Here is a 27,612-nt window from a genome sequence, read left to right as displayed (position 1 = left end):
TACAGTAGGCTACGTGGGCTGAGCTTATAGATCAATCTAGGTCTAAAACAAATGCTCTCTCATCAAGAGCAACAGCTAAGAAGCATGCTCATATTAACCAGCTCTACTGCTTGGTCCAGCAATGGAACCCAAACCCTGACAGCTGGATCTTGTGAAGAGTGTAAGCAAGGTAGAGAATAACTTGTACCTGTAAATTCCCTCCACCAGAATGAGGATTTTTTTCCAGGGCCTGCGGGTGCGAGGTTGCCCATGTACAATGGCATCTCTGAGCAGTTTCTCCAGGCTCTGCATATCTGCACAGGGGAAAAAAAAAAAAGTAGCGCGATTCCACCAAACAGCCTTTAGTACTATTTCCCCATTAGCACGACACAATTAAATGCAGGAGCACACAAACGAGGTCACAGCTACAAGTCACAGCCATCCTCTGATATGAAGAGTGGCCCACAGAGACTAATACCTGTGAAATCTATAGAATCATAGAATCCCAGGGTTGGAAAGAAACCTCAGGAGGTCATCTAGTCCAACCCCCTGCTCAAATCAGGACCAATCCCCAGACAGATTTTTGTCCCAGATACCTAAATGGCCCCCTCAAGGATTGAGCTCATAACCCTGGGTTTAGCAGGCCAATGTGCAAACTACTGAGCTATCCCTCCCCTTAAACTCTATCATGATCCCAAGTTTGGCCACATTGCATTTGAAGCCACATCTCCCCCAAGCCACATCTCATGTTAAAGGTGACTGTGGCTGTGTGGTATAGCACTGACACTGATTTCCACTACAGGCCAGGATTTGGTCATCCCTGGTTAAGAGTACAACAGTACAGAGATTAAGACATCAGAAAGAGACAGACTTGGAAATAAAAGAGAAATGGGTTGGTAAATGGCAGGTGGAGACGAGTGAAGGCATTTGATGTTTGGGAAAAACAAGAGCAGGCTTAGTGGTTGGAAAAGGAGCCAGAGAGAAGAGAATGAGTTCAAGGAGGATGGGCCTGAGGCAGACAGCTGGCGATTGGGCAAAGGAGGATAGATGAAGAAGCAAGTTCTCCCCTAATGTCATTTCTGTCTTTAAATAAACTGAACGAGATGGTGGGTGGAGAAAAGACAAGCGTTAATAAGGAAGAAAATCTGATGAGACCTGATGGGGTTGGAGGTGTGGAAAGACAAAGCTAATACACAAGGAACAAAGCAGAGTAAAATAAGCAAAGGACAGTGAGTGAAAGAAGTTGGGGTAGTTACAGGCCTTTGCCCTCTAGAAACACTGCACTTGGGGAGCAGAGACCAGAGGCAAGGCAAATGCACAGGAGAGGGCAGAATTCATACCACACCGTAACAGTAAAGTGGAGGACTGTGAGCAGCAGCATACTCCAAGACATCAGTAGCCTGAATTGAGTGACAGTGCAGATGAAATTATGCAGGGAGGAGCGAGGGAGAGATTGATATTGAATGACAAGACCAGAGTGCATTTGAGTGATAAGAAGAGCACACCACATAGCACTTGGAGATCCAGTTAATGAAATGGCTAATGTGAATAAATCATGAAGGATTCAGTCCAGACTAAGAGCCCAAAGGAAAGAAAGACATTACAGATGGAGTGAACAACATGGAAGTTGAAGTGACACAGGATAAAGACAGGGAGGCAGAGGAAAGAGCCAGGCAAGGAAAACAAATTATGGGGATGCTGGTGGGGAGCATAGACAATCACAAAAAAGAGGAAAGTGTGATTTTGAAAAGTGGCAGTGGGAGGAGCTGAAAGAACCTTTTCTTTATGGTTTCAGAGTCCAGGTACAGGAGACTGTGCCAAAGCATGGTTGCCAGGCATGGGTAGGGGTACTTAATTTTAATGTTTTTGTCCATAGGATGGACAATGATTACAGAACCATGTTAGGGAATCTTATTGCAGCCTAGATCCTGACCTTGGAAACTAAGCAATGACCTAAGAAACCATACGACAACCTAGATCATCTATCTAGGTTCTGACATGACTTTCACCACTTTAGCATCTGACATGGATTGTAATAAGATTCTGTACGTGTGCTGACCCATACGTGATACAAACTGAAAGGTGTGAACACCAGAAGTCCCCCTGCATATGCCAGACAGCCATGCACTGGCTTTATATTAGGGATGTAAATATCGTTTAAAAAGTTAATCGCTTAAACTATTAAAATTATATTGTTTAACTGATTAAAGGGAGAGGTCCTGGGGGCTCCACTCCAACTGGGCCCAGGGCTGGGAGTTAACAGTAAGACCAATGCTTACTGGTTAACCGTTTAATATTTTACATCCCTACTTTACATATGAAAAGCTATAAGGGGACCCAGAAATGCAACACCATAAAGTGCTACTGATTGGAGCAGAGGAGTACTGGCAGAGCTGGGAAGGGAGAGAAGAGAAAGCCTACATGACATCTGCCTCCAATGTCTAGATTTAATCAGATATGCACATTTGCATAAGCACTAAATTCACTCACCCAGTTTAAGAAATCTCTTCCATAAGTGTTCTTTCAACAACCTTAAAAAAAACCTGTATTTAAATGGCCAATTTGCAGAGAATAGAGCTTACAATCCAGGGTTTGCAACACTATTAACTCCAAGGTGCTAGCAGCCCCTAAGGGCTTCTAATTACTGGAAATGGGTTTCCCAGTTGGACATTCAGATTTACAGCAACAAGAGGCAGGGTTCTCAGAAAAGAGTGTGACGTGTCTGAGCTACAAGAGGAAGTGCCCCTGCAACTGGGTACTCACTGTTGTGCTTGAAGATTCGAATAGTTGCTCCTGACAGTCTTGCTCCAAGCACTAATGATGCATGATTCAGCTCATCGCTCAGTATCAGACAGCCCTGCACAAGGGGAAAAAAATGAGGCAAAAAGGCTGAATAGACTGAGGTTAACAGCAGAGCAGTGTGATAAGACCACTCTTATTTGCCTTTAGTCAGAGTACTCTTCAAACGGGAGACAGCTCTGCCTTTAACTATCACTAGTAATGCACATCCCAATATCCTGCCATGAAGTCAAGATCAGCGATTCACCATATGAATCCCGGAGGAGGAGAAGTGAAAGCCATACCTTACTAGGAAGTGCTGTGTGCTATACATGGCATCTACACACAGCTGGTCATAGTGTCAGTTTGTGAAAGCCGAGTATGTCTGAAAACAATTTAATCCATTCTCTCAGGGAGAAGATAAGATTCCCTAATGTCGTTGAACTAGCACCTACTAGTCCTGTGATCAGCCTTATATTAAAAGAAGGCATGGGTTTTGCTATTAAGCAATTACAAGGAGGTTTGTTAAAATCAGTGTTCACACAAAACGGAGAACAGGAAATGTAGCACAAAACAGGAAGTTTCCAATGCAGCCTGACGCACCCTCAGGAGGTCTGCATATTTCTGACCGCACAACCTTTATGGATTTCACACCATCCCCAGCTTTCCAACCCCAGACTATCTTTGGCTCTGTCTACTAGGAACTTGACCGGCTGCTGCTAATGATTGTCAGCAATGTGCCCATCCCCTCCAGAACCTGGTGCTGAAAACTGTAGAAAGGACACAACTGTTCTCAATCATGTTTTGCCAGTGTTGAAAAACTGACCATGTCCTACCTGCATTACAGTTATGCAGTTTTCAGCATCAGTTCAGGGTGTCTTGTTGCTGACAGCCCATGGGGAGCAACATATCAATTACCTCGTGCAGATGGAGCCTATGAGTCCCTCTTGCTGGCTATGCTGACTAGACACTATTGGGGTAAGGTTAGGTTCTATTATTGTGCTCTCAATCCCCTCACTGATGACAACAGTAGAATGGAGATTAAGTAGTAACTGAGGATGGCACTAAAGCTTTTGAAGAAGAGAGAAATAAAATACTCAAGCAGTTCATTTGTGACCAGCACAGCTGTGGTGACTTCTATTTTAGGCTTATCAAGTGTGATGTAAATGTCTAGTTACAGTGCTAGTCTTCCTGATTAGCTAATGGGATACCTCTGGACAGCTGAGGTTGCAATTGCTGGTCATTACTCCTACTACACCCAAGGAGGTGCTAAGTGCCTCACAGATATTATAGCCTGGTTCATATTTGAGAATCTTGAGTCTACAGTTTAAGCAGGATAGGCGACAAGGAGCTCAAACAAGTGGAGAAGGAGAAGTTTCACCAAAAAGTGGAGACAATATGCATTAGTGAGGACTTTTCCTACTAAATTTAAATGTAAAGTTATCCAAAACAGAGCCAATTGATAAAATAGCCTGTGCACAAATGGGGACTGGGAGACACCAACCAAATTCCCTTTGAGTTTTGGTTGCCTTCTCCATGTTCCTATTAGTGCATCAAGCTATTTATGCTTCTATGAGAGGCCTGTGACTGGAATAGCTGGCGGTGCCACAGGTCAGGATTGAGAGTTGTGTGGATCAAGAAAGGTTAGTCATTCATTTTCAGTGTCATAAGGAGTTGAGAAAAGACAGTTACCTTTTCCGTAACTGGTGTTCTTCAAGACGTGTTGCTCATGTCTATTCCACAATAGGTGTGTGTGCTCGCCACGTGCACTGCTGCCGGAAGTTTTTCTTCTAGCAGTACCTGCAGGGGAGCACCCTAGCGACACCTGGAGTGGCGCCTCCATGGTGCACCATAAGGGGCACTGCGCGCTCCCCCCACCCTCAGTTCCTTCTTGCCAGACAATTCCGACAGAAGGGAAGGAGGGCAGGATGTGGAATAGACAGGAGCAACATCTCGAAGAACACCAGTTACGGAAAAGTTAACCGTCTTTTCTTCTTTTCCGAGTAATTGCTCATGTGTATTCTACAATAGGTGATTCCAAGCTGCATCTGTTGGAGGTGGGAAGGAGTTAAAACTCTCGGGATGGAGCACGGCCCTGCTGAACCTGGCGTCCAACGAGGCCTGCGCCTTAGTTGAGTGCACCTTCACAATTGGTGGCAGAGGGATTCCCGCCAGGTCATAACAGGTATGGATGCACGAGGTGATCCAGTTGGAGAGCCGTTGAGTGGAGATCAGCCGACTTTTCATGCGCTCGCCAAGGCGATGAACAGTTGCAAGGACTTTCTGAATAGCTTAGTCCACTCCAGGTAAAAAGCCAGAGCATGTCTCACATCCAGCGTGTGGAGGCAGCACTCCTCACTGGACGCATGGGGCTTGGGACAGAGGATTGGCAGAAAAATGTCCTGACCCATGTGATAGGTGGAGATCACTTCCGGAAGGAACGAAGGATGTGGGCGGAGCTGGACCATGCCCCAGCCCAGGCGCTCTAGCTAAACTAAACCAACTAACTAACTACAGGTACCATACACTGACGTTTTGGGGACAAGCTCCAGCAAAGCTGGAGCAGAGCAGTTCTGAAGCACCTTCACTGGCGACAAGAAGGAACTGAGGGTGGGGAGAGCACACAGTGCCCTTCATACCGCATCATGGAGGCACCACCCAGGGGTCGCTAGGGTGCTCCCCTACTGGTACTGCTAGGGGAAAAACTTCTGGCACCGGTGCACGTGGTGAGCATGCACACTTATTGTGGAATACACATGAGCAATCACTCGAAGAAGAAATACACATTTGACAGCCAGAGGAGACCTTATGAAATGTTCAGAACAATCAGTTTGACAGTGGCACTCCGAAGGAAAGAGGCTATCTTCTTGGGTTTAATAATTATTGAACACACCAACAACCATGATGCTTAATTATCGCGCATATCCTGTAACATTGCTATTACTGTAAGGGATGGAAAATGTTACAACTTTTAAGTTGATACAATCAACAAGAGGCAAGAATATCATCTATTAGTGTACATCTATACTTCAATAAAACACTCACAGCGCAGCCGCTGTGCATCAGCTGACTCGGGCTCAGCCTGCAGGACTAAAAACAGCAGTGTAGACATTCGGGCTTGGGCTGGACCCTGGGCTCTGAAAACCTCCCGCCTCATAGGATCTCAGAACCAGAGTCCAGCCCAAAGCCAAACATCTTCACTGCCATTTTTAGCCCTGTGAGCCTGAGTCAATTGACCCGGCTCAGATTTCATGCCAGGTTTTTTTTTTTATTGCAGTGCAAACGCATGTCACCCAACATCCCTCAATGTGCCCCTCCTATCTAAGTATATTTACATGGCCTTCATCACCATAATAGCCGAGTATTACTTAATTAGGTTTTAAAAAACCTAATCATCTGCAGACTGGGAAAGAAAAGAAAAGTCTTGGGCCTTGACATTTTAGCATTTGTGTTCCTTCAGAAGATCCAGAAATGCTGGTTAACCTCACTCACCACCTCTGAGGCTTCTTCTAGAGAGATACTGATGGTATATTAAATAAATCTATATTGGATCTATATCGATGAAATAAATACTCGCCTGTTACACTGTACTCATGGAGGATTTCAGTTACCTACAATAGATATCTGTTGGGTAATGGATAACCAGAATCAAGTATACACAAAAGAAGAGCCTATGCCACACAGAAGACAAGTTTAGGATCCAGGAAGTTTGCAGAGAAACCTGTATCAACACCATTTCACTGAGGGACAGGAAGTAGTGAAAAACCATGTGGAAAAGTTGTCACTGGCTATTTAAATCACCCATAGTAAAGCCTGTGGGATTCACACAACATGGCATTTCAAAGATATTAGGTTTCGGGAAAGCTAGATTTTGAGCACTTAATACTTTTACATAAGATGCAATCGGAGGAAGTATTAATATCTATCAGTGTGGAAAACAGCTAGTAAATTCCAAGAACACACATAATTAAGGCTAAAGAGACCATGTATCTTCCAAAACAAAATGCAAAGGGCATGAAGTAGTTGCTTCACCAGGGACATGCTCCACAGTCTTAGAAGAGGAGACGGGACACAACCACACGACAACAGAGGGTCAGGTGAGACTTGCAGAAGAAAGACAAGGACATCCAAAAAAGCAGAATTATCTAATCTTAGACAAAAATGAATGGGGACTTTATAATTATTAGGCAAAATGAAAAAGAAAGCAGGCTTATTACTAAAAGGAATGAAAATAGGTGAAAATTACTCTCTCTTATGCATACAATTGACAAAAGGAAGATTAACCCTATTAACTTTAATCTTCAAACTATATCAGATGCAATCAATGCAAAGTGTCTAACTTAAGTAAGAATGTTTAAAAAAAAATTCTAAATTTCCATTGCTGCATCAGAGAGTTGCATTCTCTGGTCAGCAAGTTAAATTATCCTTGCAGCTGACACTAGCTTTTTTTTTTAATTTTCATTCCCTCCCCATAGTCTCTACGAGCTCTTGAACTTTTCTCTCAAACCTGCTACTGTTTCTAGCATCTATTCCATTCTTATTGTTATTAATGATATATAACAGGGTTCTAGAATGTCTGGAGAAAATAATATGAATACTTCAAATTTTGATGTACTATCTCAAATCTGGTCATTTTAATTTCTATTACTGGATTGAGATAAAACACCTTCTGAAGACCCTTCATCACACACCCCTAGAAATCATCTCAAAGCACAAATGTAAAACAATTAAGATCCTTGGATGAGAATAACTATATAAATGGTAAGTAACTGAAATTTATCAAATACTTGATTAATCTGTCACAAAATCTTACTCATTATTTCTGATTGTCTTAAATACAAAAACAAGGCATCTTGAGAAAAAATAGGAAACCTAGGACTCTAAAGACTTTACCATGGTAAATGTTCTCACACAGGGATAGAAAGTTATGGCAGCAGCTAAGTCAGCAGTATCTGGAAAATTTAAGCTATCATTTAACGTAAGTGCTAGTTTCTATAGTTGTGGAAATAACTTTACAATACAAACAAAGTGATCCTCTTCAATCTTCAGACAGCTACTGCAACCCTGGAAGCTGATCAGAGTTACCCAGGTGTCAACACAGTGAAATTGAGCAAAGCTTTCAGTTTCACTGATGCCCACAAGATTCTGAATAGCTTCAGGGAAACTGCCCAGAATCATGTCAATTTCACTTCTGCTGCTTGGGAAAATTGTAAGCAGTGTCAGAGGCAGGCACTGAAGGTATTCAAGAAAAGGACTAAACACAGAAAAAGGTAGGAGAGGAGATGAAGCAACAGAAATTTGAAAGGTTCAAACACCATAGGAGGAATTCAGAGGAGTCCAAGGGGGAATAATTAGGAATAACAGGATGAAATTAAAAATGGGAAGATTTAAATTGTACCAAGAAAAAATCCTGTGCGAGAAAGATGTGCGAGGCTCTAGAATCATCTCCAAAGGGAAGGAGAAGTCCCATCAGATTATATTTAAACCTGAACAGGAGACAGCAATAGAACATATATTGTACTATACCAGCAGAGGCAGATGGATTAAATGGAGTTTAATAGGTCTTCTCCATCTCTTAATCTCCTGTGATTAGGTAACACCATTTAGTGATGCAAAAGATTCAGGCTGAGTTCTGTGCGGTCAGGCAGCAGACCTATTATTTTGCAGGCCTGGAAGATCATTGTATTCATTAATGCAGCACTATTTGGTGAGCAAAATGTTTGTTCTTTTATGGGTTTATTACATCAAACGAAATTTTTCTTCCCTAGTAATTACTTTCTGTATAAGAGATTATAGGTTTCCAAGTTTATGACTGGGATACCCAACTTGGCTCAATTTTATGCCAGTTAGGAGGGGCATTCAGTCTCCCAGCAAGCTGTCAGAACAGTCTGTGGTTGGGCAGTTTACTGAAGTAATCACCATCTTTAATATCACGGTGCGGACTGCAGAAACTAGAAGTCCCACAAGGTTGTGCTCTCTCCGAACACAAGAGCCATTCTGGAGCATTACAGGTTCTAGCACAGTGTCCCCAAAAGACCCTTGGGTTGAGATACAGTATAGATGACATACCGGGATCTGTATCTGCAAAGAACATTTCCAGTGACTTCTTTGGGGGGGGGGGAGTGAGCAACCCCTAAAGAGTCCATAAGCAGAAATTTCGTGCCAGACACCCTGTTACCCATTCTCTCTGAAGCCATACCTTGCCAACTAAAGCAGGAATGTTCATTGAGTTGGTTGAAAACCCCATCCCATACGTCATTGCAGCCTCCACACCCAGGAACCTGGCCACTAGTTTTTCCAGCTCCTCATGCTTGTCCAGATTTCCTGCATGTAAAATAGCAAAAGAGAAGTCCAAAATAGACCAGATGAACCTGGGGCCAAATCTGTGCCACAAGAGGTTTTTCAACAGCTATGATCCAGAAAGGTGGGGGGGGGGGTGGGGGGAGGGGAGGGGAGGTCCAGTGGAAAAATCTGACAACATATTAATGGAAGACTGTTGTGGCTGTGTAAACTAAGCATGCCAGAACAGAAAAGGACAGAATTTATCTTCACTCTGTAGTTGTGATTTCTTTACTGCTTCATCTGAGGTTCAAAAACTGGAACCATACAATGTTTTGTAGAGACTAATGAACAGATTATGATTTAAGTATACACTTTGAAAACACCTGCCCCCCACCCAAACTTACCCATTTCCTGCCTAGTGCTGCATACCCCAGCTCCATACTGTGTCAGTACTTTAGCTGCTGCTTCTTTGCAAATTCCAGTGTTCTGAGCAAATCCAAGATAGTTGTAGGAACCCATGTTAATAACGTCTTTTATCACTCTCCCTGTGTACCTGTATTTCAATAACATCACATGTTAAGACACTGACAAACAAACCCAAGATCCAACTACACAAGAATACACTAGCTACCATCAGCCTGCTAGGAAATGCATGGAACTAGGAGAGACCAACAGCCTGCGGCCAGAAAGTTTACATGTATACAGTCCTTGTTTTCAAAACTGAAATAATTAGCTGAACAAGGATGCTCTTTCATTGCTGGGGTCTCTAATTCAAGTTAGATGTATTAAAGGTATATAAGCCATTTTTAACAAATATCTGATTTCTCATCTTTTTTTATGCTTATATATTTAAAAAAATTTAAATGAAGGCTAGAAGCTAGTAGATGTTCTTTGGAATATTGTCTTAAATTTTTAAAAGAATGAAGGTTTTTCCAATCATTTGTTAGCTGTGTCCTTCCTTCCCCCCCTCCAGCCTCCCACCAGCAAATTTCAAGCCTTTTCTTTCCATTTTAAAAATGAATTCTTTAGACTAATTAGGTTGGCACTACCCCCAACAGGATATCCCCCAGCACAAAGGAAATGCATCTGGAAATCAGCACTGGTGTGTTGCAATACAGGGCAAGAACAAACTGTAGTGGAAAAAAGTTGCATTGACTATAATACTCTTGAAAGCCAAGGACAGGCATCATAAGTTACACTGCGTGTTGGGCTGTACAGGTTTCTCACATACAGCCTCTGTCAAGGAACCTCAACTTTGATCTGTAGCAACCCTTGCTATTCCACTTCTGGTCTCCACCCCTCAGCTCTGCCAGTTTATTTCAGTCTTGACACAGAGCACTCTTGCTAAACTCAGCCTCAGACAATCATGTGGTGTTTGTGTGATGTGTACTGTTGTGACAATCGAGCCCACAAATTTACCCTAATTGCATGCTCAGCTGTGAGAAATGAGTGAAAGTTAATGGAATGTCACAATATCCTGTAACAAATGTTGATAAGGAAAGATACAAAAGCAAGACAAAGACTGAATTAGTATAAAGAGGCCTACTGATATAATTCAAGGAATGTGTTAAGATCATGCCTGGTTAAACAAAAACAGCGTGGGATCAGAAATCAGTGAACCAAAATTGGCATGTAGGAAATTCAGTCTAATTGATGGACAAAGTAATGAGATGGGGTATTCCACTCATCACTCCTTTTTGGAGTTCTTAGAGACTTTAGGGAAGAAGAAAAAACTTTTTATCATCACTGCAGGACTGGTGGAAGAACTGGTGCCGTGACACTAGACTTTGATACTCCAGTGATAGCACGGGACCATTATCGCTGAACCAGCAAGGACCCTAACTTGATAAATGTGAGATCCTGCTGTATTCCCCTCCCTCATGTGCTTCTTTCTGGCCCTTATATCTTCCTCCTACTCTCTCCCTCCCAGCTTTTCATGTGATCCTGAAGTCAACCATATTGCATGGCACCAGCGTGACAGAATGAGAACGCCCATCCAGCTCTGTTCGGCCTGAGAAGGACCAGTGAAGGAGAGGGACCTGCTCAGACCAACCAGATGATATTCATGGTGAGTTGGAGTCCAGAACAGCTGTTGTGGCCCACCTGTCAGCCCAAAGCATCCATCTACAACTGACCAGCCGCTCTGCATCCTGAGATCATCAACAAAAGCGGTTTCCCCCATCTTTCCTGCTTTAGACGAGACAGATATAGAAAGGATAGTAAAGTGACTCATTCCCAACTCAGAACTGAACAACAGAACACACCCATTACTTCGCCACCAAAGACTGGCTGAATAAAAAATTAACTAATATTCAGTGTTTCCAAAAAAGGACTTTGATTATCCAAAACAAAGTTAACCTATCAATTTCAGTTTCAATGCTCTCTACCTCATTTTGAGTATTTTCCTTTTGTGTGTTTCAGTCAAACTACTAACCTTTTGCATGAATTTTATAGTATACTTTCCATGGTTCTAAGCAGGCCGAGGTCTCTGAATACCAAACCCCAAACCTTGTTTAAAACTATTTAACGTTGGACAGCGACTGGGTTAACTCCTTTGGCCTACACATTCAATCTCAATTAACACAACGGTACGCCCCAGGAGCCAGAATACCAAACTCTCACCATGTCAGAATAAAGTCACCAGAAGTGAGACAGGCTAAGCAGCATACGCAGTAAATGCTCTCACAAAGGTACTGGCCTGATTTTAACCACTGGCTTCCTGCTATTATGTGAACTCTTCCATGCAAAGATACAAAACACTTCTAATCACTGTGTTTACAGATACAAGTATAAACTATTACACATGAGTCATAACCTCAGTGAAGAGGAATTGGCATTTCAAACTCTGAAGTTCGTTGGTTCAAATTTTGGCACTTCTACGAACATCAGAATGGCCATACGGGGCCAGACCAATGATTCATCTAGCCCAGTATCTTGTCTTCGACAGTGGCCAATGCCAGGTGCTTCAAAGGAAATGAACAGAACAGGGCAATCCATCCCCTGCCCTCCAGTCCAGCTTCTAGTAATCACAGGTTTCAAGAGTCTCAGAGTCCATTATGGGATTGGTCCCTGACCATCTTGGCTAATGGCCATTGATGGATATATCCTCCAGGAACTTCTGATACTATTTTGAACCCAGTTATAGTTTTGGCCTTCCTATGGCAACAAGTTCCACTGGTTGATTGTGAGTTGTGCGAAGAAGTACTTCCTTATGTTTGTTTTAAGCCTGCTGCCTATTAATTTCATTAGGTGACCCCCTGATTCTTGTGTTATGTGAAGGGGTAAATAGCACTTCCTTATTCACTCTCTCTACAACATTCATGATTTTATAGACCGCTACCATATTCCCCTCCTCCCCCCACTCCCCTGCCATCACCTCTTTTCCAAGTTGAACAGTCCCAGTCTTCTTAATCTCTCCTCATGTGGAAGCTACTCTATACCCTAATCAGTTTTGCTGCTCTTCTCTCTACTTGTTCCAATTCAAATAGGTCTTTTTTGAAATGGGGAGACCAGAACTGCATGCAGTATTCATGGTGTGGGTGGACTATGGATTTATCTAGGGGCACTGATATTTTCTGTCAGTATATCTATCCCTTTCCTAATGGTTCCTAACATTCTGTTAGCTTTTTTAGACTGCTACTGCACATCGAGCAGATGTTTTCAGTGCACTATCCACAATGGCTCCACAACGTTTTTCTTGCATAACAGCTAATTTAGACCCCATCATTTTTCATAATAGTTGGGATTTGTTTTCCATTGTGCATTACTCTGCATTTATCAAAAACAGGAGTACTTCTGGCTCCTTAGAGACTAACAGATTTATTTGAGCATAAGCTTTCGTGGGCTACAGCCCACTTCATCAGATGCATAGAATGGCTGTAGCCCACAAAAGCTTATGCTCAAATAAATTTGTTAGTCTCTAAGGTGCTACAAGTACTCCTGTTCTTTTTGCGGATACAGATTAACTGCGGCTGCTACTCTGAGATCTGCACTTATCAACATTGAGTTTCATCTTCTATTTTGTTGTTCAGTCACCCCATTTTGAGAGAGAGAGAGAGACACAGAGAGAGACAGAGACAGAGAGAGACAGAGAGAGACAGAGAGAGACAGAGAGAGACAGAGAGACAGAGAGACAGAGAGACAGAGAGACAGACACTCTTCACAGTCTGCTTTGGACTTTACTATCCTGAGTAATTTTGTATGGTCTGCCACCAGACTGTTTACCGTTTTTCCAGATCATTTACAACTATGTTGAACAGCACTGGTCCCAGTACAGACCCCTTAGGGACCCTGCTAATTTACCTTTCTCCACTGTGAAAACTCACAGTTGATCCCTACCCTTTGTTTCTTATGTTTTAACCAATTATTGATCCATGAGAAGACCTTCCTTCTTATCCACTAGTCTGTGCAGGACCTGCTGCTCCTTCAAAGACTGTTTCGTCGCCCTCAGGCATTCTCCACTCAAGACTAATTGTTGGGAATCTTTCCTCAAGCTTTAACTCACGTAAATGTCCAATTGTAGTCATGGGAAAGTCTCTCCATCATGTCCACTTTGGCCCCAGGCACACTGCAGATTGGTCTGTTCCAGCTGTCTCGAATGCGCATGTAGAGGTTCCTTGTGTAGAAGTTTTCGAAGTCCTGATACAATGGGACAAAGTCCTGCAAAAGATACATTAAGGGCATTCAAACAAGAGAAAAGATCATATGCCTAGTCTGTTGTGATACAAGGAGAACCAGTTTTCTGCATCAGTTTGGGATGCACTTTTAAGTGCACTCAAGAAAAGTGCAATATATGACGACACTGACCACTTTTCAGCCACTGATTTTAAAGAACTTCACTGAGGTCATTCCCTACATATATCACTGCTGGAAAGCTAAGGCACAGGGAAAGCCACTTGCCCAACTCCACATAGCAGCAGAACCTAAACCTCCCAATTCCTAGGGCAGTGCCCTTAGCTACTAGATCATATTTCAATCCCAGGAGATGAGTAAAATTTCCTCAGTTGTTTACATCGCACTGTAGAGAGGAGATGGAGAAGAGGTGGCCACCGCTGGAGCCCGCTTTCCCACCTCCTCCTCTTCCAGTGCAGCAGTTCCTGTTCAGTGTGTGTTCAGCTGCAACTGAGAGCAAGGAAATCTTATGTATGAAAGTACCCTTTGTACAGTTCATTTTCAGAACAACATACTTTATCGCAATTAATACAGCAGCATTAGAATTCCTGTGGAAATTAACTTCTAAATTTCCCAAACTTGTGTTCAGAATCCCAATTGTAAAGTTGCATTCTGACAAACTTCTCTATAGTTTGCATTATCACTTATATCCTACAAAGTCTGTTTGCACAAATGTTTCCTGAACTCCAGCTTCCTTTCCAACGTATCTCTCAGGAAAACCAAATGTATGTCTTAAATGGATAACAAGGAAGAACTTCAAGCTGACTGACATCACTGACACCTCTGAGTACATGGTAATCTATTCCCTTGGCCCACTTCAAAAGTTTGAAAGGATAACGCAATTTCTTTATTTACTGTTCAATTAAAAGGAAGTTAGACATCAGAAGACCAGTGAGACTATGGAGAATACACTATTCACCTGATGTACCAGTGCAAGAAAAGCATCTTTCAGTGAAAATGACCTACACAGGGCGAAAAGCTGGAGTTTATGATAGAGGAAGACAGACAGGAAGAAAATCCATGCAAGCTGTCTTTCATATTAGAAATTCAGGACTCATCTGGGGAATTATTAGCTAAGTAGGAAAAGATGGGGATCAATATGAAAATTGAAAGGTGGATAAGGAACTGGTTAAAGGGGAGATTACAATGGGTCGTACTGAAAGGTGAACTGTCAGGCTGGAAGGAGGTTACTAGTGGAGTTCCTCAGGGATCGGTTTTGGGACCAATCTTATTTAATCTTTTTATTACTGACCTTGGCACAAAAAGTGGGAATGTGCTAATAAAGTCTGTGGATGACACAAAGCTGGGCGGTATTGCTAATACAGAGAAGGACCAGGATATCATACAGGAAGATCTGGATGACCTTGTAAACTGGAGTAATAGGATGAAATTTAATAGTGAAAAGTGTAAGGTCATGCATTTAGGGATTAACAACAAGAATTTTGGTTATAAATTGGGGACATCAGTTGGAAGTAACAGAGGAGGAGAAGGACCTCGGAGTATTGGTTGATCACAGGATGACTATGAGCCGCCAATGTGATATGGCCGTTAAAAAAGCTAATGCGGTCTTGTGATGCATCAGGCGAGGTATTTCCAGTAAAGATAAGGAGGTGTTAGAACTGTTATACAAGACACTGGTGAGACCTCATCTGGAATATTGTGTGCAGTTCTGGTCTCCCATGTTTAAGAAGGATGAATTCAAACTGGAACAGGTACAGAGAAAGGCTACTGGGATGATCCGAGGAATGGAAAACCTGTCTTATGAAAGGAGACTCAGAGCTTGACTTGTTTAGCCTAACCAAAAGAAGGCTGAGGGGAGATATGATTGCTCTTTATAAATATATCAGAGGGATAAATATCAGGGAGGGAGAGGAATTATTTAAGCTTAGTACCAATATGGACACAAGAACAAATGGATATAAACTGGACATTAGGAAGTTTAGACTTGAAATTAGACGAAGGTTTCTAACCATCAGAGGAGTGAAGTTCCGGAACAGTCTTCCAAAGGGAGTAGTGGGGGCAAAAGACATATCTGGCTTCAAGACTAAACTTGATAAGTTTATGGAGGGGATGGTATGATGGGATAGCCTAATTTTGGCAATTAATTGATCTTTGATTATTAGCAGGTAAATATGCCCAATGGTCTGTGATGGGATGTTAGATACTACAGAGAATTCTTTCCTGGCTGCTGGCTGGTGAGTCTTGCCCACATGCTCAGGGTTTAACTGATCGCCATATTTGGGATAGGGAAGGAATTTTCCTCCAAGGCAGATTGACAAAGGCCCTGGAGGTTTTTCGCCTTCCTCTGCAGCGTGGGGCACGGGTCACTTGCTGGAGGATTCTCTGCACCTTGAGGTCTTTAAACCACGATTTGAGGACTTCAGTAACTCAGACATAGGTTAGGGGTTTGTTACAGGAGTGGGTGGGTGAGATTCTGTGGCCTGCGTTGTGCAGAAGGTCAGACTAGATGATCACAATGGTCCCTTCTGACCTTAAAGTCTATGAGTCTGGCCTGTTTTGTTGTGGAGCTCATATGAATGAATGAAGAATTAATGTTTTGACATTAAATATAAGTAGAACCTCAGAGTTACAAACTGACCACTCAACCACACACGTCATATGGTACTGGAAGTACAGAATCAGGCAGCAGCAGAGACCAAAAAAAGCAAATACAGTATAATACTGTGTTAAATGTAAACTACTAAAAATATAGGGAAAGTTTAAAAAAAAGATTCCACAAGGTAAGGTAACTGTTTCTGTGCTTGTTTCATTTAAATTAATACAGTTAAAAGCAGCATTTTTCTACTGTATAGTAAACTTTCAAAGATGTATTAAGTCAATGTTCAGTTGTAAACTTTTGAAAGAACAACCATAATGTTTAGTTCAGAGTTCTGAACATTTCAGAATTACAAACAACCTCCATTCCCGAGGTGTTCATAACTGAGGTTCTACTGTACCATGGAAGTAAATCTTGATTGAGAGGAAAGTAATATTGATTCAGACTTCTTTCAAAGCTTTTAATTAGGTACTGACAGACCAAATAACTCCAACTCCTGTTACACATCTGGAAGAAAAACATTTTTGTCAATGATTTAACCATCTCCCTCCTTTAGTTAGCATGGTACCTCATTCACTGCTCTGGATCCTCAAGGAAAACCACAAACCAAAAGAGTAAAGACAAGTGTTGTACAGCTGTGGCTCAGAGCCCTGACATTAGCAGCATGCTCACAGCACAAGAGCATCCAGGGTTACAGGGCAGGCAGTGACTGAAGGCCCTGCAGATCTGAGGGAAACCCGAAGTGTCACAAGATGCAACAGTCCTGATATTTCTAAAAGTGAGCAAGTAGAATTGTTTTTTTAAAAGCCCTTCTAGGCCACCTTTATACAGCAGAGCAGCAAAAAAAAAACAAACAAACCTATTTATTCCTCCACAGGTAATTTAAATTACATAAGGGTAAACCAAATCCAGCCACAGACTGGACCTCCCAGGTAGACCGGGGATCTCAGATGTGACCTTTCCTACCTAAGGAGAATTAAAGTTTTTAGAACTTCAAGGTGAAGTGAGTTTGATAGATAACAATATCCTGGACAAACCTTATGGAATTAAGTTAAACCTTCCTGAATTAAGTTTAGGTATTTTGGGAGTAGTTTATGCACTATCTATAGAGCTTCTTTAGGAGAAAGACATTTAGGACTGGGGTGAGCAAACTACAGCCCATGGGCCACATCCAGCCTGCCAGCTCCTGCTGGAGTTCAGGATCTCGGGCTTGCCCTGCTCCCACACTCCAGCCAGGGAGCTCCATGCGTGCATGCCATGGCTCCGCGCAGCTCCCAAAAGCAGTGGCATGTCCCACCACCAGCTCCTAAGTGTAGGGGCAGCCAGGGGGTCCACACACTGCTCCTGCCCCCAAGTGCCACTCCAGTGGCTCCCATTGGCTGTGAACTGTGCCAATTGGAGCTGTAGGGGCAGCGCCTACAGACAGGGCGGCGTGCAGAGCCACCTGGCCGCGCCTCCGGGTAGGAGGCGGAGGAGGGACAGGCCGGTGCTTCCGGGAGCTGCTGAAGGTAAGCACCACCTGGAGCCTTCAACAGAGCCCCTCCCGCACCCCAATCCCCTGCCCCAGCCCTGATCCTGCCCCGTCCTGCCCTCTAAAACCCTCGATCCCAGCCCAGAGCACCCTCCTGCATCCCAAACCCTTCATCCCCAGCCCCATCCCGAAGCCTGCACACTCAGCTGGAGCCTTCACCCCCCCATGCCCCAATCCCCTGCCCCAGCCTGGAGCCCCCTCCCACACTCCAAACCCCTCAGTTCCAGCCTAGAGCACCCACCTACACCCCAAACCCCTCATCCCCATCCACACCCCAGAGCCCGCACCTCTAGCTGGAGCTCACCCACCCCGCCCTCCTGCCTGGAGACCCCTCCCACACCCTCAACTCCCCATTTCTGGCCCCACCCCAGAGCCCACACCCCCCAGCCAGAACCATCACCCCCTCCTGCACCCCACTTTGTGAGCATTCATGGCCTGCCATACAATTTCCATACCCAGATGTGGCCGTCGGGCCAAAAAGTTTGCCCACTGCTGGTTTAGGAACGTCAAAGGACTTTTTGGGACAATACATGTGGAGTGGATTTCCTAGGAAATACTTGGGAGTGTAGGGAATGCAAATGACCTACTTCAAATTAGGCCTGTTGATTAATCGCAGTTAACTCGCGAGTAACTAAAAAAAAATTTATCATGCTTAATCGCAGTTTTAAATCGCACTGTTAAACAATAGAATACCAATTGAAATGTATTATATATTTTGGATGTAGAAAAACATTTTCATATATATTGTATTCTGTGTTGTAATTGAAATCAATGTGTACAGATTACAAATATTAGCACTGTAAAAACGATACACAAAATAGTATTTTACAATTCACCTCATACAAGTACTGTAGTGCAATCTGTGTCGTGAAAGTGCAACTTACAAATGTAGATTTTTTTTTGTTACATAACTGCACTCATGAACAAAACAATGTACAACTTCAGAACCTACAAGTCCACTTAGTCCTACTTCTTGTTCAGCCAATCACTAAGAGAAACAGGTTTGTTTACATTTACAGGAGATAATGCTGCACTCCTCTTATTTACTATGTGACCAGAAAGTGAGAACAGGCATTTGCATGGCACTTTTGTAGCCGGCATTGCAAGGTATTTACGTGCCAGATATGCTAAACATTCATATGCCCCTTCATGCTTCCATGCTGATAGCGCTCATTAAAAATAATGCATTAATTAAATCTGTGACTGAACTCCTTGGGAGAGAATTTTATGTCCCGATCTCTGTTTTACCCACATTCTGCCACATATTTCATGTTATAGCCATCTCAGATGATGACCCAGCACATGTTGTTCATTTTAAGAACACTTTCACAGCAAATTTGACAAAACGCAAAGAAGATACCAATGTGAGATTTCTAAAGATAGCTACAGTACTCGATCCAAGGTCTGAGAACCTGAAATGCCATCCAAAATCTGAGGGGGACAAGTTGTGAAGCATGCTTTCAGAAGTCTTAAAAGAGCAAAAGACTGATGCAGAAACTACAGTACCCAAACCACCAAAAGTGAAAAATCAACCTTCTGCAGGTGGCATCTTACTCGGATAATGAAAATGAACATGTGTCAGTCCGCACTGCTTTGGGTTGTTATCAAGCAGAACCCGTCATCAGCATGGACGCATGTCCCTTGGAATGGTGGTTGAAGCATGAAGGAACATATGAAACTTTAGTGCATCTGGCACGTAAATATCTTGCGACTCCGGCTACAACAGTGCCATGAGAATGCCAGTTCTCACTTTCAGGTGACGCTGGGAACAAGAAGCAGGCAGCATTATCTCCTGCAAATGTAAATAAATTTGTTTGCCTGAACTATTGGCTGAACAAGAAGTAGGACTGAGTGGGTTTGCAGGCTCTAAAGTTTTGCATTGTTTTATTTTTGAATGCAGGTTTTTTTTGTTTTTTTACATAATTCTACATTTGTAAGTTTAACTTTCATGATATACAGATTGCAATACAGTACTTCTATGAGGTGAATTAAAAAATACTATTTCTTTTGTTTTTTACGGTGCAAGTATTTGTAATAAAAAACAAAGTGAGCACTGTACACTTTGTATTCTGCGTTGTAATTGAAGTCACTATATTTGAAAATGTAGAAAACATCCACAAATATTTAAAAAAATGGTATTCTTATTGTTTTTAATCGCTTGACAGCACTACTTCAAATCCATCCTTTTGAAGCTGCACTTCGAGAAGAGATCCATTGTCTGGAGTATTACCTATACAAGGTCTCTTCAAAAAGCCAGACTGGATAAATGAGTGATTAAGAGTCATGGGTTTTTCTTGCTCAGAGCAAAGGGTGTGATGAACTCAAAACCACAGTAAAGGCCCTGGTAGAGTCTGAAGGCTGCCTCTTCCAGAGCCCATTTTGCAGCTGGAGTGATCCCTGGTAAGCTTATTAGCATGTGTCATAACTATAAAGGGAAGGGTAATAGCTGTCCTGTGTACAGTACTATAAATCCCTCCTGGCCAGAGACTCCAAAATCCTTTTCCCTGTAAAGGGTTAAGAAGCTCAGGTAACCTAGCTAGCATCTGACCTAAAGGACCAATAAGGGGACAAGATACTTTCAAATCTTGGGGGTGGGGGGGGAAGGTTTTTGTTTGTGTTCTTTGTTTTGGGACGGTGTTCGTTCTCGGGGACTGAGAGGGACCAGACATCAATCCAGGTTCTCCACATCTTTCTAAACAAGTCTCTCCTATTTCAAACTTGTAAGTAAATAGCCAGGCAAGGCGTGTTAGTTTTCCTTTGTTTTCTCAACTTGTAAATGTACCTTTTACTAGAGTGTTTATCTTTGTTTGCTGTACTTTGAACCTAAGACTAGAGGGGAGTCCTCTGAGCTCTTTAAGTTTGATTACCCTGTAAGGTTATTTCCATACTGATTTTACAGAGATGATTTTTACCTTTTTCTTTAATTAAAAACCTTCTTTTTAAGAACCTGATTGATTTTTCCTTGTTTTAGATCCAAAGGGGTTTTGGATCTTGATTCACCAGGAGTTGGTGGGAGGAAGGAGGGGGGATGGTTAATTTCTCCCTGTTGTAGATCCCGGGGGGGGGGGTTGGAACTGATTCACCAGGAGTTGGTGGGAGGAAGGAGGGGAATGGTTAATTTCTCCTTGTTTTAAGATCCAAGGGGTTTTGGATTTGTTTTCACCAGGGATTTGGTGAAGGTTTTTCAAGGCTTCCCAGGGAGGGAACCATTGAAATGGTGGCAGCCGAACCAGAGCTAAGCTGGTAGTTAAGCTTAGAAGTTTTTCATGCAGGCCCCTACATTTGTACCCGAAAGTTCAAAGTGGGGATCCAGCCCTGACAGCATGCGTGGAGGTTCTTTTATTATTTTAAAATTATTTCCTCTGTATTGCTTTGACCTTAAGAATGAAATATGTTTGCTTAGAATGAAGGGTGTGGTAGCTTGTAACTGTAGCAATTACAGGCAGTGTACTTGTCTTGGAGGGAAGCAAAGCATATCTCCTTAGGTGGATTGTCTTTTGCTGGGATTAAGGCAGAGAAGGCAGGGAAGTGGTTTACATGTAAATACCCAGTCAGAAGGGAAAGAGATGCAGGTCTCCATCCAAGAAAACCAATGGCTTAAAATCCAGAAGCGCAAGAATTGGTGCCCTTGTGGACCACAGAGAAGGAATGCAGGCACAGTTGCCCTGAACTGTGACAGTGAGAACAAGGATTTCCACGAGCTCAGATTCAGCCATTGCTTCTTCCACCACAGTATTTTAAATCTGACCACATAATGCATAGTGACAATTAAAACTTAACGATAGCCTGGCATTGATCTCTATGCATCTGCGTGCCAAGCCCTTTCTCAAGAAACTCATCTTGTCAAGGAGGCTTAGCATAACTTACTTCTATTCAGCCAGAAAACTTTGTAAGCCTCTAATCATGTGCAATAGCCTCCCAAGTGCACACAGAGTCCTATCCTTCTATGTCGTCGCCCCAAAGCTGTAGTCTCATAATTCTTAAATAAGGAGCAGCATGCTGCACTTGCCAACCCCTTTGTAGGATCAGGGCCTTAGATTATAAACTCTTTGGCCCAGTGACACCTCTCTACTGTAAAGCACTACAGCACTTCTAGGGCACACATACACAGTTTAGGATTTATTTACACATTCAGGAGCCGAGCAAACCTGGGACACTACGTAGATATACTGTATGCTACATGGACATGTCCATCCACACAAAATGTACTGCATCTATTAAAGCTTTTTGTTCTTTGCCTGAATGATTAAAGCAACAGCTGCTCCCTAAAGGTAAACAGCAAAAGAAAAAAGATGTTTGTGTGATCCTTCTGCTTTTTATATTTAAGGAATATCTGAACAGTTTTTTCTAAAAAAGTGTTCTCTCGGTTTGTTCGGGGTTTTTTTTTTTGGAACCTTAGGAATGTCAAGTTGTGTTCTCCCTGTTTTTGCTGGAGGTCACCTTGGGAGGACCCAGAAAAGTAAACTGGAAGCTGTCAGACTTTAAATGAAAGGGCAGAGGTGCTGAGTCTTTAACAAAGGAACATTTCTTCCCAACTGTCCGGGGTTGAGTTAAATAGTAACAAAACCAGAATTTTAAACTGTCTGAATAAGAATCACTTTCCTCCTCAACTAATTAGCTTCTGCTTGCTTTGTATTTAATGTCATGATTTGAACCGACCAGTTTGCCACATACTCTTCCCTGAAAGATTGTGTAGCTAAGACATGAATCTCTAGTGTACAAAAACCCAAAAGACTTTTCAGAGAACTTCAGGTCTTTATGGGTCATCATAAAGCTGTAAAAGGGCACAAATGTCATTTTCTCTAGGTGCCTTAGGCCTTGGCTACACTAGCAGCTGTACAGCGCTGTGAGGTAAACCGGTCTTCGTACAGCTGAGTAGGGAAAAGCGCTGCAGTCTGTCCACTCTGACAGCTGACAGTGCAGTGGTGTGGCCACACTTGCAACATTTGCAGCTGTGTTGGGAGCAGTGCATTATGGGCAGCTATCCCATCATTCATGTGCCTGCAACGTGCTTTTCAAGACGGGGTGGTGAGGTGGATTGTGACAGGAAATGGGGGAGGGGGGGGAAGAGAGTGCTTTTTGGAGCATGTAAGCTCTCTATTTTGCAAGTTCCAAACTCCCGGCCTCCTGCTCATTCATTCACTCACTCAGGCCTTGACTACACTTGAGAATTCACAGCGCTGCAAGTACTCCACCTCTCCGAGGGGAGTAGCTTACAGCACTGCAGGTGCTGATTACACTGGCGCTTTACAGCGCTGCACTTGCTGCGCTTGGGGGAGGGGAGCGTTTTCACACCCCCGAGCGCAGCAAGTTGCAGCGCTGTACAGCGCCAGTGTAGCCAAGGCCTCAAAGCCAGCTGCAAACTGTTTGCTTTTCTCTGTGGTATGAGCTTTGAAACCGGCACTTCTGCATTCCTGCAGCCAGTCACAACAATGGAGAGGATTGGCCACTTGACAAGGTGATCAGTACAGCGCTGCAAGCATTTACACTCACACCCGTGAGTCGTAGCTGTGACGGGTAGGATCACAGAAACCCCCTTGGGAGCTGCCACCCAATGTACCAAGACTACCCCTGTTCCTGTTTTCCCTGCCAGCTCAGGAGTCCAGCACCCTGTCTTGTTGAGCCAGACACTCCCGTCTGGTTCCAACACAGACCCAGGGTCTGAATCACTTGTCCCAAAGCTGCAAGTTTACCTGAAAACAGCTCACAGTAGTGTGCTTGTCTTTAGCACTCAGATGCCCAACTCCCAATGGGGTCTAAACCCAGATAAATCCATTTTACCCTGCATAAAGCTTATGCAGTGCAAACTCATAAATTGTTCGCCCTCTATAACACTGATAGAGAGATATGTACAGCTGTTTGCTCCCTCAGGCATTAATACATACTCTGAGTAAATTACTAAATAAAAAGTGATTTTATTAAATACAGACAGTAGGATTTAAGTAGTCCCAAGTAGTAACAGACAGAACAAAGTAAGTCATCAAGCAAAATAAAATAAAATGCACAAATCTATGCCTAATCAAACTGAATACAGATAATCTCACCCTCAGAGATCCTTCAGTAAGTTTTTTCTCAGACTGGACACCTTCCAGGCCTGGGCACAATTCTGGGCACCAGGTTAAAAATGGATTCCAGTTCAGGTGACATGATCACATGTCACTGCAAGACTTCATTACTCATTTGCCAGCACACACACATACAGGAAGACTCACAGGTAAATACAGCCATCTGCAGACAATGGGAGTCATCAAGATTCCAAACCATCCTTAATGGCCCACACTTTACATAATTACAATAGGCCCTCAGAGTTATATTTCATATTTCTAGTTTTAGATACAAGAGTGGTACATTTATACAAATAGCATGATTACACTCAGTAGATTATAAACTTTGTAATGATACCTAACAAGAGACCTTTTGCATGAAGCATATTCCAGTTACATTATATTCACTTATCATATTTTTATAAAACCATATAGACTGCACAACGTCACAGTAGCCACTCCGCTGCAGCTGTTATTCCTCTCGGAGATGTGGAGTACCTGCAGCAGCGTACCCAGGGAGATACAGTGCTGTAAGTGCCCTACCAGTGTGGACGGGGAGTGAGTTACAGCGCTGGGGGAGGCTTTACAGCGCTGTAACTTGCAAGTGTAGCCAAGGCCTTAGAGCAGAGGTTGGCAACCTTTCAGAAGTGCTGTGCTGAGTCTTCATTTATTCACTCTAATTTAAGGTTTCGCATGCCAGTGATACATTTTAACGTTTTTAGAAGGTCTCTTTCTATAAGTCTATAATATATAACTAAACTATTGTTGTATGTGAAGTAAATAAGGTTTTTAAGATGTTTAAGAAGCTTCAATTAAATTAAAACGCAGAGCCCCCCGGACCAGTGGCCAGGACCCGGGCAGTGTGAGTGCCACTGAAAATAGGCTCGCGTGCGCCTTCAGCACACGTGCCATAGGTTGCCTACCCCTGCCTTAGAGTCTAATGTATGTGAATTGAGGGCCATAAACTCAGGACTTGTTTACACAAGAGATTTTTCCAATTATAAAGACATGCCCTCAGACGTTGTGAAGGGCATAGAAGCAGAAAGACACAGGAGCATTAAAAATATAGGAGAATTTTAGTTTTAGTTTTTAGTTTTAGGTTCCATAGGAACTGAAGTTACTTAACTTACCAAATTCCCATAGCAGCTTCATAAGAATATAGCTCCCAGATAAAGTAAAAAACCCAGTCAGAACAAACCCTTGGTCTGGTTTACATGGGAAAAATTATACCAGTACGAAGTAGTGTATGAATTTAAACTTAGTTATACCAGCATAAACTTCCCATGAGGGCATCTCTATTTCAGGATCAGAGTGCCTTTTTCCACATTAGCTTATGTTGCTTTGAAAATAGTTTAAGCTAAGCCAAAAAAGCCACTCTTCTGGAATAAGTGTCTCCACTTGGGGAGGTTGCACTGGTATATCCATAGTAATTTAACTAGACAGAAAAACTGGAAAAATCTCTTGTGTAGACAAGCCCTTTGTCTAACCTGAACAAGTGAGCCCTGTCAACCTGACTCAAAATGGAGTCTCCCAACTAACAAACATTGCCACTTCCCTCACCTCTAGGAGAACTATCTCCAGTACAGCTCTCCCAGTGTAAACCTATTAGCTCAGAGGGAAGGACAGACCAACCCTGCAGAGCATACCCTGCAGCTGGTTTCTATCACCACCCTTCCCTTGGAGCTTAAAGGAAATGAATACCAATTACCTGTTTAGCTTTGCACCAACCACCACTATAGGTCTTCCCATTCCCAGGGATAGAGTAGTCAGTCACATACAGATCACTTTTAAATGGGAGTAACATTCAATCCTACCTATCAAGTGCAATATGGGTTTTCCAGATTTAACTTACACAGTTACTGGGCAGGTTTGCTGTAAGCTCCAAAGGTATGTGCTTACTGCATGTTAGACATGGACAGGCTTCCTTCAAGCTGATAAAGGCTAACAAAAATTCTCAATAGTTTAAATGCCCTAGAACAAGCTGCTAATTGTCCTCAGAGGATGTGTTTCATAACAGCAGTTACCAGGGAAATGTCAGTTGGATATATTTTAAAGGAAGCTAGAAACAAAATTTTTCTAGGAATCGGTACAAGCACAATCTGTCCCACTTCCTCCTTTTGTGAGCTGTATATAAGCAGCAGTGAGAGGATATCAGGCTTATCTGGAATGTTATTAACTCCCCCTGCAATAAATCTAAGGATACTATAGGCAAGCCAAAGGATACTGTCAAACTAAAAAACATGTTTGAAAATCCAAATTAATCTAGTCCCTTTCACTTTCTGGTTCTGTGCAGAACCACAAAGCTGAAATGTTAGGTGGCAAAGAGGACATATTTTCTTTGGGGATTAAACTGATATTTTTCCAGGTGAAAAGTTATTTCTATTAATACTAGTTTATTTTTTTCAAAACTATTACATTTTGGACCTAATTCTAGCCCATGCCTCTATAAACTACAATGAACTAGGAAATACCCTATTACACAGCCACTTTGAAGTAAACCCATGATTTCCAGTATAAGTTTGTTCTATCTTCTATTAAATGGCCAACTGTATTAAGCAACTTTTTTTGCTCACCCCTTGGGTGGTTGTTTAAGATAGGGTTTACTGTATAAAGCATGGCAAACATGTATGACTAATAACTACATATAATAAACTCATTGCACGTTGGTCACCTAGACAGCAGGATCTTCCAAACACTTCCTATCCCCATATGTTGTGCTGTTCATCTCCCAGGTAACTTACAAACATTAAGGAAGTATTACTTCAGAAATCTAAATTCAATGCTTTTGTTCAATCTGCCAGTCACTTGTATCTGCATGAGGAGAATAAAAAGATTCTTATTTCCATACTGTTAGAGACATCAAGGCTGGGAGAGACTATTTTAGGCCAACTGCCTCTATCAAGCACTGATTTACTTGCATTATGATACAAGTTTCAAATTATAAAATAAGAGTCACTTCCTCTCTACACAAGGAAGTCCGTTCTTTGCCACTGTGGGTCAACTGGGCAACTAGTCAGGACCCTGAAAGATTAAATATTTGAAACTTCTTAAAGGGACACTGCTTCAAAATGACAGGTTTCAGAGTAGCAGCCGTGTTAGTCTGTATCTGCAAAAAGAATAGGAGTACTTGTGGCACCTTAGAGACTAACAAATTTATTAGAGCATAAGCTTTCGTGGACAACAGCCCACTTCTTCGGATGCATATAGAGTGGAATATATATTGAGGAGATATATATACACACATACAGAGAGCATGAACAGGTGGGAGTTGTCTTACCAACTCTGAGAGGCCAATTAAGTAGGAGGAAAAAAACTTTTGAAGTGATAATCAAGATAGCCCAGTACAGACAGTTTGATAAGAAGTGTGAGAATACTTACAAGGGGAGATAGATTCAATGTTTGTAATGGCTCAGCCATTACAAACAATGCTTCAAAATGGTGTTCAATAACTTTAAAAAACTACCTTAACCCACAAAGTGAAACTGGTTTCTACATCAGGTTCATTACAGCTTGCTCTTCCAAACTTCTAGGCAGATTGAGGGAGCCTGATGCACAGTCTAGTACTTGCAGCTCACAACTTGTTCCAGAAGTCACGTGCACTCGACTAAATTCACCTTATAGTAGGAGCAGCTACTCCAATCTAGGCATGAATGTGAGGAAGTGCACCAGGTCGGCATTTCATCATCACTGCTAACATTTTTTTAAAGGGAGTTTCCTGTTTTTAGTGTATTGCACCACATCCCCTGATCCTCCCCTCATAACCGACCACA

At 42.6% G+C, this 27,612-nt stretch overlaps 1 protein-coding gene across 2 annotated transcripts in view; it reads right to left on the bottom strand.

The window, feature by feature from the left end:
- Nucleotides 1-27,612, bottom strand: part of SPTLC2 (serine palmitoyltransferase long chain base subunit 2) — a 119,338-nt gene that overhangs the window by 68,523 nt on the left and 23,203 nt on the right. For both annotated transcript variants that reach the window (XM_034768416.1, XM_034768415.1), the window contains exons 3-7: nucleotides 13,544-13,698; nucleotides 9,444-9,592; nucleotides 8,957-9,081; nucleotides 2,743-2,836; nucleotides 188-293 (exon numbers count right to left, since the gene is read on the bottom strand). In XM_034768416.1, coding sequence (XP_034624307.1) covers nucleotides 188-293; nucleotides 2,743-2,836; nucleotides 8,957-9,081; nucleotides 9,444-9,592; nucleotides 13,544-13,698 — 629 coding nt within the window. The remainder of the gene's footprint in view (nucleotides 1-187; nucleotides 294-2,742; nucleotides 2,837-8,956; nucleotides 9,082-9,443; nucleotides 9,593-13,543; nucleotides 13,699-27,612) is intronic.

This window comes from Trachemys scripta, chromosome 4 (genome assembly GCF_013100865.1).
Source record: "Trachemys scripta elegans isolate TJP31775 chromosome 4, CAS_Tse_1.0, whole genome shotgun sequence".
NCBI classification, from domain to species: domain Eukaryota; kingdom Metazoa; phylum Chordata; order Testudines; family Emydidae; genus Trachemys; species Trachemys scripta.
This window is presented reverse-complemented; position numbering and strand designations above follow the sequence as displayed.